A 17,692-nucleotide genomic window follows, 5' to 3' on the forward strand; every position below is an offset into this window, starting at 1 on the left:
GTTAGCTGAAAACATAATGAATTGCCTGGAATATTATATAAATTGTATAATGCAGTGAGGAATATATTATGAAAATGAATTTAAATTAATTTGAGCTAATTTATATTTAATTTAATTTTTAATTTAAATTAATGGTAAAGCTTATTGTGTTTGACAGGGAAAATGGAATAAATAATTGCAAGTAATGCATGAAGAGCAGAAAAGTGAAAGCAAATATGGTACTTGCATTTGTGCAGTTTTGCATAATATTTATTAAACTGAGAAAATAAATATTTTTTCCTACTGGCTACTGTTAATCTTAGAACCTCACAAGAGTCAGTAAAATATTTTTTTTAAAAACATCCATGGGCAAGTTTCTGATTTCAATATAGGTAGTCTCTGACTTATAATCATTTGTTTAATGACTGTTTAAAATCATTGACAGTGCTGAAAAAGTGACATGACTGGTCCTAATGCTTATGACTGTCACAGTGTTCCTGGAGTCATGCGATCAAAAGTTGGGCACTTGGCAACTGACCTGTATTTATGATGGTTGCAACATCCCAGGGTCACCTGATTGCCTTTTATGACCTTCTTAAAGGGCTTCTGACAAGCAAAGTCAAGGAGGAAAGACAGATTTGCCTAACGTTTCATCATTCACTTAATGACTGCAATGATTTGCTTAACAATCATGGCAAAAAAGTTTGCATAATGAGATGTGACTCACTTAACTGCATTGCTTAGCGGTAAAAATTCTGGCCCCAATTGCAGTTGTTAATTGAGGACTACCCAAAATCTAAATACTTTTAAAAATCTTTTAAGTTTTAGATGGAAATAAGAATGTCTTTCAGAGTTAATGTATATTAGTATAATGTCTTCTTCAGTGAAAGGCTTTAGTAAAGCATTTTAACATCAAGCTTTTATTTTAAATATTTTTGCTTTGTTTATGGTCATTAGCCATTGTTACATGTTTGAATCAAACTCTGCAGAATATTGCAGGATGGCACAGAGATGAAACTCGAGATCTGAACAAATCAGGTGACATGCTTGCACTTCTAATGTGACCGTGTGTTCTTCGAGCATAATTTTGCACATTTAAAAAATCCTTTTACCAGACAGATTAATTTTCCATATGATGTGGATTGCAAAGATTTTTACCAACGGATAAAAACTTCCCCACAAAGAAGCACTTTTCTATCTTGCTGGAAAAATCTTAGTACAGCAATACAAAATTGAATGGTAGAATACCAGTGCAACCCCTTAGACAACAGACAATATAATCATTGTCAGTTATGAAAATAATGCTCCCAGGAAGATCTGCTGCCTTATCTGCTGCCTGAGAAGCAAAGAGGTTAACTTGGAAGTCTTGTTATACTGGGATTGCAGGAAAATGAATGTTTGGGATTATGATGCCCTTTTCTTCAGTTTCAGAAAGTTTTAGCACACTGTTATTTTTTTTTCCCTGTATGACTTCTTGACCATCCACTGTAGTCTCAGCACTATCTCCTTTGAAGAAGACACTTAATTACACACCTGTCTGCCCACAAAATCTGAAGTGCAGAGAGAAGTGTAATTTTGTAACCCCCAGCCTGACTCAGAGGAATATTGTACGCTTGCCAGTATCAGAGAGACTGGAAGACATCAGAGCATATTTAAGCAGGCATCAAGGAAGTGGGGCTTTGAACCTGACTAAGCCAACATACTTCAAAAAGGGGTGTCTTTTTGGTTAAAGGTAGTGAATAATCCCAGGGTCATTCTGCAAGTAATTACTTCTGCTGGTCATACAGCATTTGTTGCCATTATATAAGATGGATATTAACCTAATGCAAACTAGATGAGATTTTGTTAGAACCTAACTCTTCCCTCTTTAGCCCATATATTATTTTTGTGAAATAACCAATTCAGTGGGTTTATAAAAACTAAAATAAATTGGCTGACTTTTCCATAAAAACCTTCTTTGCCCTGTGTTCAAGGAACAGTCATTATTACTGGATGAGGAAAACATTGAAAGATACTGCAGCATTTCCCCATCATCAAAAGGATTCCAAGAATCCATCTATTCTGGACTTTACAAGTATAATAAATATTAAAAAAAAAACAGTTCAGTGCTGTGCTGTGCTGCAGCTCATACATTTAAAATTTATAATACATTTGACCTTGTTACTTCAGGCACATATGCAAAGTAACACATGAGCTGAAAACTTTATATTGATGTCCAAATTAATGATTTGTCAAGGAAGGTCTTATCTTGGGATCTTTCTCTGCTGATAAAAGTACTATTCTTGAGTTAACAGAAAACTATACCAGTATAATTTTTTTCTGTCCCCATTAACAAATCCTATGCTGCATCTATTAATGCATGTTCTAAGTTATGCTATATGGTACTGTCTTGATTATGTAGGTGTAGGGCATAATAGGCAAAGCAATTTGTGCATTAATTAACCAGGGAGAAAAGGGAAGCCAGCATCAACTTGAAAAAGCCTCTCTGGTTCCACAAGTTACTAGTCACCTGACATTTCCTTGGACATAATGGCTAGCAATTTTGCAAACCTTGTCATTGTCTTTGGATGCTTTTTCAGCTTAAAAGGAAAAAAAATAGTTTAAAACCAGATCGCTAAGGACCACTTAAGCCTGTCTTAATCATGGGCTGAGATGAGGATGAGATAAAACCAATATCATGAGGACATTCCACAGAACAAGTTTTGCCAGGGCATGGTTATACTCTGGTTAATGGAGGTATAAAGAGGCCTTCAAATTAACTTCAGAAAGGGCATCTTGTTAATTTATTATTTTCCACAATTTTTATTTTTCACTTTAGAACAATTTTGCAGTAGCTTCAAAATTAAAAGGGCTTCATAATATAGTTATTATATTTGAAACATATTTTAATACTAAGTGACTCACTGAAATTTGTTCCTTCTTGTACTGCATAATATAAAAAAAGAATAATGACTGTTTCCGCAAGAATAATAGAGTGCAGGAAAATCAATATGGTTTGGTATTTTAGTAATACTTTAGTTATTATATCAACCAATATAGTATCCACTAGATTCTGATGCTTTATTATGTCATAAAGTGGTTAGTACCATATTCTTTCTTCTGAAGAATATTGCAGTGTTCAGTCACTTCATAAAATGTCTAAAACTAAAAATGGGCAACCAATATGTTCCTTCCTCCCATCCCCCAAGGTCTGTTCGCTTATCTCCAGGGCTGTTCTTTTTTTAAATGATTGTTTTAAAAAGTTTGAATGTTTGGATTTCTGGTTACTCTATTTAAGTGCTTTAAGTCAATGTTACTTCATTTAAATGCTGTAAGTCAATGTTTTTCCTTGCATGATACAGTATGTATGAGTTAGACATACTTCATACAGCAATAAATGGTTCCTTCCCTTTACAATCTTTTAGATTGTTTTGGAAAGTTGGTTCACCAATATATGAGATGATTGGTGAAGTCTTTGTAACTCTGGTTCAGTAGATATAGAATTTCTAAACAAGTAAACTGCTGGTTATACTATAGAGCCATCATTGTGATTAATTTTTTCTAGGTGTTTTTTTAGTCATGAAGAAGCCAGATCTAGAGCAAATACCATACTCTTCTTGTAGGCCTAAGAGTATATTTTATATTGAGAGCTGAAAATTTCTCTCCAAACTTTATATTTTGCATGCAGTAAGGGATGAGATCTCTTTGATGTCCTACTATATATTTAAATCCAACTTGACATGAGTAGACTTCTATTCATATAACAGAAGTCTGTCTTTTTCTTTCTTTATGTCCTGAATATGCTCTGTAAGAAGGGTGAAAACAGAATACCTTAAAATTAGAAACCATTTCTTTTCTCCCTCCCTCTCTGTTTTTAATATTAAAAAGTATATATGAGCCATTATTTTCTTAAGTTTTCTAAAAGTTAAAGATGCTTTAGCTTTCTCAAAATCTAGTCTCTTGATATAAATATCTATCTCTGCTTCCATGTATAGTCAAAGGTCTAATTTTATACATTGTGGTGGTCTTTAACTATGGCCAAAGTGGTTTAATATGTATTTATTTATTATTTCAATGTCAAGGCTGTGGACTCAATAGCAATTCTGGGCATCTTACAGATAAAAATTAAAATACAAAAATTACAAGAAAAAGAAAGGAAGATAGTTGAACCAGAAATCAAAACTCCAAAAACTAACCAAAGGGCTTGATCCCATCCTAGCTCAGGGCCAGGGAGAAAAACCAGGTCTTAAGCAGTTTGTGAAAAACAGAATTGTATGAATCTGAATAAAAGTAAATATCCTCTAGGAGGATATTTTCCTTCCTTCCTTCTCTCCCTCCCTCCCTCTCTTCTTCTATTATCTATCTATCTATCTATCTATCTATCTATCTATCTATCTATCTATCTATCTATCTATCTATCTATCTATCCATCCATCCATCCATCCATCCATCCATCCATCCATCCATCCATCCATCCATCCATCCATCTATCTATCTATCTATCTATCTATCTATCTATCTATCTATCTACAGCCACACTAATACAACATATTATTTCTAGGATGTCTTGGAAGAATGGCTCACTTGCCAGCGTTCCTGGCTATATCTGGAGCCCATTTTTAGTTCGGAAGACATCAATAGACAATTACCTGTGGAAAGTAAACGTTACCAGACGATGGAGAGGATGTGGAAAAAGATTATGAAGAATGCCAATGAGAACAGAGAGGTGAAGTTATAACTATTAGCATGGGGCACTTCTGTAAAAAGACTGTAAGCCACCTTAAAGCTGTTTCTGAACTTTAATGATTCCACAATATCAGTAATGCTTAAGAAACAACCAATTTTAAGCTGTGCTTTGGTGTATTTGAAAATGCATATAAAGCTATTTTCCTTTTGCTGTTCTCTGGAGAGGCTATGGATGTGCTGACCTCTCACTGACTGGAATTCTTCTATCTCCATGTTATCTTCATGTTAGCCATTAAGCTCAGTCTTTCCCCCGTTCACATAGAAGATTTACTACAATAGCATTTTGCTAAGACTCTATTACTTCAAAGATCTTTAAAATATTACAAAGAAATAGATGCTTATTCATAGCTCTCCCTCTTTAACAAATAAATTGATATTCCTTTTGAGAAATTGCCACACAACATGAGGTGAAAGCATAAATGATGGAATATGTCTGCACTGTAGTCTGATGGAAAAAGCACTGATTAGCTCCTGGAATTTGTGGTGTTTTGAAGGTTAGCAACATGTTGGCTTCAAACTGGTCATAGGAAATTGGGGGATGAAAACCATGATAATGTGGACGTGTTCAATGGAAAATGCTATTCATAAGTTGATTCTGCATAAATTTAAATAAGTATATCAAAATGTATAAAGTGTAGTGTGTAACATATTCTGTTATCAAGGTATACACTTGTGTAATATGTTTCTTCAGTTTAAGACACTGTGTCAAATTAATCCTTACCAAAATTCTAAGAATTGTTCCTTGTTATTTTGCACCTAATTGTGTGCCATCATTATGAATTTTTGGTGGGAGTCCTGTTGATTTTGGGATAAACAAAATTAAATAAAGTCAGTAAGAACTCTTATATTTGTTTTCTTTGCTTTTTTTTTTGGAGACATTTCGCTTTTCATCCAAGAAGCTTCTTCAGTTCAATCCATGACCTGGATGATTGAGAATCTCCATAGATTATATTTAGTTATACAGCTTAAATGTTTCCTTTGTTTACACGTCTGAGAAGACACATGATTAAGACATGTTTTGGAAGATCTGGTTCAGTTTCTTTTTTTCTCTCCTATTAATGAATATGTTCCTTTCTTCTATTCAGTGTTTGCTCTCATCATCTTGCTCTAGGATTCAAAGAGGGTATTCTATGGTTAACATTAGCCTTCAAACAATTATTTAAAATCATAGTTCTAGGTGGGGACTCTCTCATGGATTGCATTTTCTTGAGGATAGACATAGCCAGCTCCTTTTCTCTTTTTCCTACTACCCATTTTCTCTTTTTACTTTTCCAAATAATTTACCTACTTTTGAGTATTAATTTACTCTCTTTAAATACAGAGAGCAAAGGTATAAAGATTGTGATAGGCTTGCAAGCTCTCTTCATTTTGTTCTTTACAATGTTGTAAATTTGCTTCATCCCAATATTAAGCCCTTTTTGTTGTAACATAACACCAATATTCTTATTATTAGTGCATGACTGAAATTAAATCCACAATGTAAAATTATATTACAATTTTCATTGCTTGCTCAATTGTGTTAATCTGTCAATTTCCAGGTAATTAATGTATGCCCTGACCCAAGGCTATTGGAAAAGCTGAGGGAATGTAATAAATTACTGGATCTGGTGCAGAAAGGTTTAAGTGAATACTTGGAGACTAAGAGGGGAGCTTTCCCAAGGTAATTTTATGATCTGAAATACTTAAACACATACCCAGGAGCAAAAGAAAAGAAACTGAAGGATCTCTCTTGCTTCCTACTTGAAGATGTCCTGTCATTCTTACTTGAGGAAATGTGTGCTTGGATGCTGTTCAGCTTTTGTATCAGGGAGACAAGTGATATTGAACAAGGAAACTTGTAACCTCAGGAGTAAAATTATTGTAATTGAGATTTAAATATAGAGCAATAGGGGGAAAAAGACTGGGAAGTAGCATGTATTTTGAAGTACCTGTATGGAGGTTTTGTATCTACTTTCATTCCCATGTGCTCAATTCACTAGAAAAAGATTTACTCATATTCTGGGACAGGTCTTAATTGAAGTCTCTTTTCTGCAGGGCATAAGAATATTATTCATTTAAGGAGGGAGGGAGGGAGAAAGAAAAAGATTTATTACCCAGAAAAAAATCCCTCTTCTAAGTCTGATGCTACATCTCTCAGAGTTTTTAGAATAGCATCAGGCAATAATCCTTTCTAAAAAAAAATGTTCACTGGGAATTCATAAAAGAATAATGGGCTCTAATCTTCTCTTAATATCCTGGATTAATCTCTTTGGTATTCCTACATTTTCAGTGTTGTCCTTTTACAAAAGGAACTTTTCTTTTTTAGTAAAATTTTACTCTTTTAGAATCCCAGTAGAAGGATTGTATTAGAAAGAAAGTGATTCTGGAATTAGATCCAAGACTTTAAAATTGCATTCTAATGTACTATATCATATTGTGTTCTAGAATCTAAGGACAAACAAGAATCTTTTTCCTTTCCAGATTTTATTTCCTTTCTGATGATGAACTTTTAGAAATACTGTCTCAAACCAAAGATCCTACAGCTGTGCAGCCTCACCTCCGCAAGTGTTTTGAGAATATTGCACGGGTAAGCATTGCATGGGAAAATAATGCTCTCAAGGTCTAGTCTCAGTCCTTGGAATCTCTAGGGGTCTGATGAGGAGGAACTGGCCTAAGCTCAATTCTGACAGGATCAAGTGGCTTTGCATTCACAGACCTTCTAGCTCTGGGGATTTTCCATTCTTATTTCTGAATGGCACAACTGTTTTGCTATTTGGGGGTCTGAAAGAGCAGATGGCAGCTATGGCCTTTGTGCAGATTTTTCCTGGGCACTGATTGCACATTTTCCTAAATTGGGAGCCCTTCTTATGGCCACTCATGTCCTAATCACCTCATATTACTGCAATGCATTCACCTTTGAAGACCACTCAGAAGCTAACGCTAGTCCAGAATGCAGTAGCATGAGTAGCTATAGTGTAAGGTCTTGCCTCTCCTCTCTCCTCAAGAAGGCAGAACTCTTGAAACAGGTAGCATTTCAAAAAGAACTTTTACTGGGAAATAGTAATAGCAAGGAAAATAAGCAGGATCTAACGTTCCAGCGTAAGAGCGTTAGGTTAAAATTTGTCGAAATCTCTCCCTTCTGTCCAGTCCGAAGCAAGATAATCCCCAGCTATGATATTGTGTGAACCTCAAGCTGAGAAGGTGATAAGAAGTCGTTCTCAAGGGCTGCGTACTTGACCCCTCGGATCTAAGACAAAACAGATGGGCCCAGGCTCATCCCTCCCCGTTCTCATTCCCACGAAATTGCATCAAAGGAAAGACCAAAGCTAGGAACAGATAATAAAATGTTACCAAGTTTCCCCTCCCACCAGAATGGAAGTGTCCCGATAGGGATCTATGGGAACCTGACGTATAGGCTTACCTTACTATTTCCATGTAACATTCTTCCTTCACAAACTGCTTTTGTTACCAGTGGGTTTATATTAAAAATCCCTATAAGACATATGGTTTAGTGATCTTACTCATTTCTACCAATGCTAGAAGATTTGATAATGTTGGCATGGTCTGGGTCCCATCTATCAAACTATGCTATACTACAAGATCCAGGAGTTGTGCCTTCCCTAACATAATATCTATCCTTTGGTACACCATGATCCTGGTAGTTCAAACAGCCTCAGTTCTCTTTTGCTTCAAGTGAGTTTAGAAGGCCTATCTTTTTCCCCTGACCTTGAGCTAGCATGAAATGTGTATCCACTATGGGATAAGTTTTATATATATGTAGGAGATAAGATAAGATAAGATAAGATAAGATAAGATAAGATAAGATAAGATAAGATAAGATAAGATAAGATAACACTTATATGATTTGTATAGCTGTCCATGTCACACATGTGACTGTGAGCAGTTTACAGAATTAAATCACATAAACCCATTAGACATAATTCATTAGTACCCAAGGATAAACAATAAATAGTATAAATTACCTTCAATAATAACAGACTTTATCTGCCCACTTGATCCAAATGCTTGGGGAAACATTCAGGTCTTCAATGCCTTCCCCTGCTAGAACCATCTTTCCTTTTTTAATATATTGTGTCTTTTTTAAATTTTCTGCACTGCCCTGAATCAGTGATAGTTACTTAGAGATTAAACTGTAGATAAATAAGTAAACAAACAAGCAAACAAATAGATAAATCCTACATATTGAGGTGAGCTAGAGAAGTGACACATATAGGTACTGCTATGTGAACATGCTTATGAGATCAGAATATATTTCTCTACCTTTAGAAAATAAAATTAAATGAAAAAAATAGTTACCTGTTAACAGGATCTTTATCTATTCTTTGTACGAGGCAAGAATGGAAGAATGGTTGTCAGTCTCATGCTGTGTTTTTTCTCATTAGCTTCTCTTTCAGGAAGATCTGCAGATTACACACATGTATTCTGCAGAAGATGAAGAAGTGGAGCTTTTCTCTCCTATTTATCCCACGGGCAATGTGGAAGATTGGTTGCTGCAAGTTGAAAAAATTATGAAGGCTAGTGTGCGGGACAATATTGAAAGAGCAATTAAGGCTTACCCAAAAGTAGGTTTCTTGTTTATAATTGTATAGAATTCATGTAAAAATGGATGCTATTTGTGCTATTGTAAGGCTCCCGTCTCTGCTGATAAACTCCCGATGTGAATTTTAATAACCTTCTGGTTTTCTCATTTTATGCTTGGTTTTTAATATGCACATAATATGTCTTGGTGTCTGCCTTCTGTTTATGTTTCAAAAAGCATATTTCTTCTTTGAGAAAAGCCTCTTTCCTCGTTTTTGTCCATTATTTAAAAGGGTTGTATAGGAATTGCAGAAGTAAGCCAAATGATTGTCCGAATAGACAGTATAAAATACATTGGACTGTGGGTTAGATTGGCCAGGCCAGGTATTAGATTTTTAGTCTTGTTAGTGGATGTTTAAAATGTTGAAATACATCAAACTCCACAAATATCAATCCCTGTTTATAGTAGAAAATGTAAAAAAAAAACAAAAAAAACCCACAAAGGCTTGCATAGCTTCTAAAATATATTTTCAAGATTTGCAAGATAAGTCAAAGAGAACTGAAATCAGGGAAAAGCAACAACAACCCTATGTATACTGTATCATCAGTCATGTCTTAGCTTACCAGTGGTAAAACCAAATGAATGTATTTGACAGTGTGACAAAATAAAAGAGGAAAGAAATGAGAGGTATTTGTCTGAAACTTATTAGTCATAGTCAATATTGTTAAGATAACAGAGAGACAGTGCAAAATGCTGCACTGTAATCTTATTTATTTATATTTCATATTTCTTAAATACTCATCTCCCTCCGAGAGGGGCTCTTAATGTTAACTCTTCCTACGTTCTCAACTGTTGAATCTTCTGAAGTTATAATCAAGTACAATTTGATTGGATATACTGATTGAAGTTATAAATGTAGGAATGAGATTGCCAGCTGAATTTCATGGGTTGAAGTATTCTTGATTGTATGAAGCTGATAAATGGCTCTCCAGAACAAAGATGCAGGTTAAGATTTTAAGTAGTAAAAGTAGTATTGATCCAAGGAGTATATTAAAGCTGCATGTCTTTTTGAACATCCTAGGCTGAGACATACTGAAGGTGAGGCTTCCTTATCATTCTTATCACCTCAAAATCTGCTAGCTACATTTGTAATGTTGTGTAGATTTGATTTTAGTCTCATCACTTGGCTAGCGTCTTACAAGAAATTCTTGTGAAAAAGATTTAAATCTTTGTCACTGTCTGCTGATAAGAAAGGGGGGGGGGGGGGGGGGGGGGGGGGGGGGGGGGGGGGGGGGGGGGGGGGGGGGGGGGGGGGGGGGGGGGGGGGGGGGGGGGGGGATAGTTGGGGGGGGGGGCAAGGGGGGGGGAGGAAAGGAGGTTAAAAAAAAAATAAAAAAAATTTTAATGGGGGGGGGGGGGGGGGGGGGGGGGGGGGGGGGGGGGGGGGGGGGGGGGGGGGGGGGGGGGGGGGGGGGGGGGGGGGGGGGGGGGGGGGGGGGGGAAAAGGTGGGGGGGGGGGGGGGGGGGGAAAAAAAGAGAAAACAAAAAAATTTCACCCTCCTCCACAAAAACCCGGGACAGGGGGGGGGGAACAGGCACCAAGGAAACCAATTTTAACGTCTAACAAAACTTGTGATATCACTGAACTGATCTTAACTTTTTTTTAAAAGCTTTCATATTTATGTGCATATATGCTCTAAATGTTAAGAAAAATGTACTTGTCCTTCTCCAAAAGGTATGCATTACCAAGTACTGTTATATATGTTTTACAGTAAATTACAGTTGGTTATATCATGGTTATGGAATAGTAATGAAAATGAAAGAAAATTACCCATTTTTTAATCAATAAAGGGATCTATTTTTAATTAAAGACATCTCGGACCACATGGGTCTTAGATTGGCCAGGCCAGGTGACCATAGCTGGATGTCAAACATACTGGACAAAAGAAGTATCAGAAGCTTTAGAAGCTGGAGATTTGTCTACTAGGCTATTTCCACAGCTAAGTGCTCAGGTAAAAATATCAGTTAATTGCATATTTCAATTTAAATTATTTCTGCAATGAAATGTTTATTTTCATGTTATTTCCTAGAATAGTCTTCTAGCCTTATTCAGATATTTTTTCAAATAATAATACCATGTTTCAAATAGTTATTCATGGTCTTGGCCTAAAAATCTGAATGGTTTGGACTTCTGGGATCAATAAAGCTACTAGAACTGTTAGGATTCAGCTTGTTTCCTTGCTTTTGTGCTGTGTATAAAATTCAGACAGGGTTTGATATATCAGCATGCTTGTCCAGAATCGAATTCTGTCTATTCTCATTTCCCCTGGAAAACTACTGTCAAAATAATCCAGAAATTGATGGTTGAAAAAGAATGGGATAAAGGAATAGCCTGATCTCCATTCCCACAAATTTTTCAATTCTGCATCCATTAGCATGTTGAAGCAAGTAACAATAGTTTTCTTATGGAGTCAATATAGAAGTGCCCAGAGCATATCAAGTAGATTTGTGATATAGTGGGTAAGACATTGCTTGATTTGTTTTGCTTTATTTGCGCAGCTGCGTGACCTAGTAGCACTTGTGCGAGGTAAACTGTCTCGGATGCAGCGAGGAGTGTTATCAGCTCTCATTGTGATTGAAGTTCATGCCAAGGATGTGGCAGCTAAACTTATTGAGGAAAATGTCATGAGTGAAAATGATTTTGAATGGATTTCCCAGCTCAGGTGAGGGGTTTCCTCTTACCTATTCTATTAATAGAAATTGCTAGTAGTACAGAAGAATTGTTCTTTTTAAGTAGGAGGTACATTGGACAAGAGAGAAAGAGAGAGATCGGGCATAATTTTAATGGTCTAAAAATATTCTTTCAATTCTGTGTTTTTACCTTCTTATAATTATATTCAGGTCACTATTCTAGTACAACAAGCATCCCCCTAATAATAATCAGCCTCAGCAGCAGCATTGTTATTTCTGAGAAGATTGTTTAGTATAAATGAAATCTATCCAGGTGAACAGAAATGTTGTATTATAAAATGTACCATTCATATATTTCAATTTAACTTTTAATGCATTATTAGGTACTACTGGACAAGGGATGATTTATACATTCGGGCAGTGAATGCTGAATTTATTTATGGCTATGAATACTTGGGCAATAGCGGGCGCCTTGTGATCACCCCTCTTACTGACAGGTATAGTAACTCCTTTGGTGTCAAACAATTAAATTCCTTCATAGTTCTGAATGAGTAAATGAGTAAATCTGAATCAAGGGTCTTGTTTGTGACTTTTGGTGAAGTCTGTCATCAGTTGACCCACAAGGTAATTTGTCATGAGTCAGCTATATGCAGGAATCCTCCACAGAAAAGCATTTTGGAATACTGTACATCAATAAATATTGCAATGCCTAGGGTTATTCTCACAGCAGCAGTCATGGACTTGTGTCAATCAAGCCTGAAGTGATTGGATAAAATGTGATGCAGTCAACAATGGCAGCCTTGTAGATTCCACCATTTGATTTTCTCTGGATTTGCCATGCTGCTGTCATTCTTTGCATGCTTATTGATCTTCATATCAACACGTGTCTTATGCTGGGCGAGGTATTTAGATGAAATGACCTTTGCACCCATGACAGTGGGCAAGTCAAATCATTGCACACAGGTAAAATCTAGCTCTTGCGGTTGCTGCTGGCGTAGGTGCTCAAGTGGTTGACATACTTTTTTGAAAAATGTGCTGGTGTTAATGAGTCATTTGTTTTGGAGAAATCCAGTACTCACTGTCCTTCATCGTTTTGCATATCATGTTCATTGCCACCATGACAATTGTGACATGTCCACTTAGGTTGTTGCAGAGAAACAGTAGGTTTTCTTGCAGGCAGGTAGATACACAATCTTGAATGGTTTTTATCCAAAACTATTGTTTCTCCTCTCCACCATATCCAGTTTGTGAGGCATAGACCAAGAAAATGTGTGGCAGCAGTATGATGGCAGTTAACATGAGATGGTCAGAGTGTCAATGAACCTCAACAAGATGGCTGTACAGATCAGTGCCTACTATGATAGCCATGCCTTTTTTGTTTGAAACCGTAGATTATTTTGTGTTTTTACCAATGTCACTAGACTTTTGATTTTTCTAGTGTGTCTCTTGTGTGCACATAATATCCACCTTACATCACATTAGCATGTCTACTACTCATGGCTGTGTCCAGTCAAGTCAAGATGCTGGCTTCTTTAGCCAGTTCTGCCTTGAATGAGTAACTTTTGCCCTCTTGTCAGGGCAGTCAGGCAAGACCAACACATGTCACCACCGGGGAGACATCCAACACTATTCAGCATTGTATGTGGCTGTTGATCCATTAGTTGTAGCAAAAATCTACCAAGTGGCTTGTTGCCCAAACCTGACACCAGTTCATCCATGTTCAGTTCAGCACTACCATTGTGGGAGGGCAGTTTCTGGTAGCATCAACAACGAAGAACAGATCTCGCTGCCAAGCTGTGTTTTGTCTGCAATATCCTAATCTAGATGAGCTGTCTCTTATGAGTTGTCTGCCAAATCAAATTGAAAAGTTGAACTAAGGATTGTGTGTCCAGAAACTGGTGATTTACTGATGAGGCAAGATGTGAAGCTTAATGGCATGCTGTTTAAAAAGTAATAAAAAATTGATTGCAGTCAAATGTGCTGTGGAAGATGATAGCAGGATGTGTTCAGAATTTCAAAGAAGTCGGAAGCCTGAAGAACCAGGTGAGGCTAATGTGAATGTACAACTGAGGAAGATAAGTTCAGCACAAAAAACAATAGGGTTTCAGGATGTTTAGAGACAGCATAAAGAAAGAAACCCAGGACAAGACCAACAAGTAAATCAGCAATATTTTTTTTTGGGGGGGTAAAAATCAAGGCAATTATGAAATGGGCACTAAGCCCTTCATGGCATAGGTGTAGGTTACTTGAGAGACCGTCGCATCCCACTGGGATTGGCCCGTACCACTCATGCCAGCAGAGGAGGCATGCCACAGGTCCCATCAGCTGGATTATTCTGGCTGGTGGGGTCCAGAAACAGGGCTTTCTCTGCTGTTTCTCCTATCCTTTGGAACATCTCCCCCCAATGTGAGGTTGGCCCTAACCTTTCGTAAGGGCCTAAAGACATGGCTATGCCAGTCAGCTTGGCGCCCCAGAGGGGGAACAGTGCAATGGAAGTGGTTGAGTAATTACAGATCCCACGTCTCCCCACTCTGTCCATCCCTCCCCACGTGTCCTTGGTTTTAATGTCCGATTTAAACTTTTTATGTTTTAACTGTATATGTAGCTGTAAGCTGTAAGTTACCCTATGGTATAATGAGTGGCCAATACATTTTATAAATTAAATAAATAAATAGATAAGTAAGTAACTAAGCAAGCAAGCAAGCAAGCAAGCAAGTAAGTAAGTAAACAAACAAACAAACAAACAAATCCAGCTTCTTTGCTGTTCTGCAATATTCATCTGGGTTTTGCAGCCCAGGTTCATTAATCCTTAGTTAAGGTGTGAAAGTTTTCAAAATTTCTATGAATCAGATATGTCAGTATAATGCTGGAAACAAAATTAATTATTTACAGTATTTTAATCTCACCCTTCAGACAATTCTTTCTCTCAAAACACCTCACATCAATTAATAAAAGAGAGACAGGCTCCACCATCAGGTTTTCAAACTAAAAAAAAAGTGACACATAAGGAAAGAAGACTATTGGGAGTTAGGGAGTTTAAGGCCAAAATAATATAATATGCTATAAACTGGCATTTCTATCCAATTTTGATCAGACCAATCTTTCCCTGATGGCATTCTTGCACACATCCAGCCAGAATTGATTACACTTGTTTCTTTCCTCAATGGACAGGGCCAAAGTGCCCTTTCTCTTTGCTTCAGTAATCCCATAGCAATAGAATATTGGAGCTGCTTTTTCTTCTTTTTTTTTTCCTGACAATCGAGGAAAAGGTTTGTGATGCAAGTATCACTTGGGGTTAATCAGCTCGTCCATAGTCGTATGGAAACTAGAGTGTCTCGACATGACTGTTATAGTTAAAAGTTGTGTACAATTAAGATTTATACAAGTACATAAAAAGAAAATTAGCCTTTCCTGCTAAAAGCTATTACACAAATGCAAACCAATGCTAAGATATATTTCTTTAATTATGATAATGTAGCATCCATATATGTGCAAAAAGGGCTTGTATCTTTTGTAAGTGGAACAGGATATGGCCATTGAGTTGTCAGAAATGGTAGTAAAGGCAATTTAAGCAAGTGGTCTTTTGTGGATAATATGGAATGATGGAAATGCCTAATTAATTCAGAATGGTTAAAGCACTGTGTGTGGGGAGGGGAGGTGGTGGAATAGCATAGACTGTGGGTATTGTTTCAAAGAAGTCTTATACTTGAAGATTGGCATCAGCATTGATTATTAGTACTTTGGAGGAGGGTCAAATGGATTTCTGAAATGCTAATTGTTCTCAAGGGATCAGCTGAATCATGTCTAACCTCATTCAACTCTAACTGATCATCAAATTAAAGAGTCAGAAAGAATCAGAGAAGCTTTTCAGCCCTTTTAGTATTTTTTCTTTCATGAAATAATTGCATTTATTTTACTAAAATAAAAGAGAACTCTTTTCTATATATATCATTTTAGACTATGCTGCTATTTACATATGAACAATTTCAAATTGCAATTGTACAGTATAAACGTATAAGCTGGTTCTTCAGAATGCTGATTTATGAATAATAAATGCTTCAATCTAGAAAATTTAAAAGGATACATTCAGAATTCTGAAAATGATTTAATTCCTGTTACAGATGCTACCTCACCTTGACTGGAGCCTTGCATTTGAAATTTGGAGGTGCTCCTGCAGGACCAGCTGGAACAGGCAAAACAGAGACAACTAAGGATCTGGGAAAAGCTTTAGCTATACAGACAGTTGTGTTTAATTGCTCTGATCAGCTTGACTTTATGGCAATGGGAAAATTCCTGAAAGGACTAGCCAGGTACTAAAGCACAGTACTGTACCCATGTAAAGAAATATGCCTGAATTAGAATAGAGCTACATCAAATGAGGAATGGAAGAGAGGAATGGAAGAGAGCATGCACGTGTTCAGAATAAATCATAGGTTTATCATTCTCTTTTTTGTCTGTTTTTGTTGCCAAGGAGAAGTGTTAACATACTTGGCCCTAAAGTATTGAGAATTGGCTAAAGTACAAGATTCATTTACTTATTTATTAAATGTATAAGCTGCTCCAATATGTAAAGTTCTGAGCAGTTATGACCTTAAAACCATAAAAAATGGAAACAGTACAATCCAAAAGAAAAATCAGAGAAAGCCCACAATCAGATAATCAAACTCCCACAAAAGCTCTATTATTCATTCTAATCCAAGGCTTGAGATAGAACCATGTTTTAAGGGCTGAGGGTGGATACAGATCTCAGGTGAAACTGTATACTATATTTTGAACTAGAATAAATTAGGGTGTTCATGAAACAGAAATTTTATTTTGCTTTGAATAAACCTGAAACACAATCCTACATCCCAAAAGTTTTGTATTTGTTGCAATTCAATATTAAAACAGTGTCCCAGCACCACAACATCAGAACTTTAGAAGTTACTTCTCAATTTTATCTCTGAGTAGAGCATTGCCACAAAATAAATAAATAATCTATGAGTACTGTGTTTTAGTGTGGATTTCACATACAAACCTTATTTGCAAAATGTCCTAATAAGAAAATTAGAGAATTGGTTTAGTCATTTTTCTCTGCTGATATCTTCTGATTATTACTGATTGCATTAGTAATAATTACTATGGATAACTGGTATTATCTTCTATTTCTACACTTAGCTCTGGAGCCTGGGCTTGCTTTGATGAATTCAATCGCATTGACATTGAAGTGTTGTCTGTAGTTGCCCAGCAGATCACAACTATTCAAAAGGCCCAGCAACAGCGAGTAAGTCAGGATATCTTCATAATATCTTTTTTTATTATTATTTTTAATTGGTTTTCATCTTGAGTCAACATGAATTCATGCTAATGTATTTGGGGGCTTTTTAGGAGTAACAATTTTGCTGTCTGAATGCAAAAAAAATGCTACATAGGCATGCATCTCTATGTGTACACAGCAATTACAAATATCTCTCTGTCTATCCATCCATCCATCCCCAAAGGGTACTCTAGTGACTGAGTGAAACATCTGTTAACATCTGGGATAAACAAATTACCTAGTGTCGCCTATTTCATATACTAACCTAATACTCTTTGATTACATCTTATATTTATTCTCAGATATTTATCACAACTGAGATTCTTAACTACTATTTATCATTAGAATTCAATGATTTTTTTAAATTTAAAATTCTAAACTGGACAACTGTTTGTGCTGGACTTATCATATAATTGTTCAGTCACTGGTGTGTGAAATCTGTAAAATTGTGAGGAAGATGTTATAACCAAAAACAGTCTCTT

General features: G+C 36.3%; 1 protein-coding gene across 1 annotated transcript in view; it reads left to right on the forward strand.

Moving 5' to 3' along the window:
- The window catches only part of DNAH1 (dynein axonemal heavy chain 1), a 225,215-nt gene that overhangs the window by 112,600 nt on the left and 94,923 nt on the right, over positions 1–17,692 (forward strand). Inside the window, exons 22-30 of the mRNA XM_087954929.1 lie at positions 4,520–4,684; positions 6,243–6,364; positions 7,165–7,270; positions 9,087–9,266; positions 11,095–11,235; positions 11,783–11,946; positions 12,298–12,411; positions 16,036–16,224; positions 17,072–17,177. Coding sequence (XP_087811055.1) covers positions 4,520–4,684; positions 6,243–6,364; positions 7,165–7,270; positions 9,087–9,266; positions 11,095–11,235; positions 11,783–11,946; positions 12,298–12,411; positions 16,036–16,224; positions 17,072–17,177 — 1,287 coding nt within the window. The remainder of the gene's footprint in view (positions 1–4,519; positions 4,685–6,242; positions 6,365–7,164; positions 7,271–9,086; positions 9,267–11,094; positions 11,236–11,782; positions 11,947–12,297; positions 12,412–16,035; positions 16,225–17,071; positions 17,178–17,692) is intronic.

Source organism: Notechis scutatus, chromosome 2 (genome assembly GCF_049901735.1).
Source record: "Notechis scutatus isolate UNSWTSFEM ecotype Mainland chromosome 2, rNotScu1.2, whole genome shotgun sequence".
NCBI lineage: Eukaryota > Metazoa > Chordata > Lepidosauria > Squamata > Elapidae > Notechis > Notechis scutatus.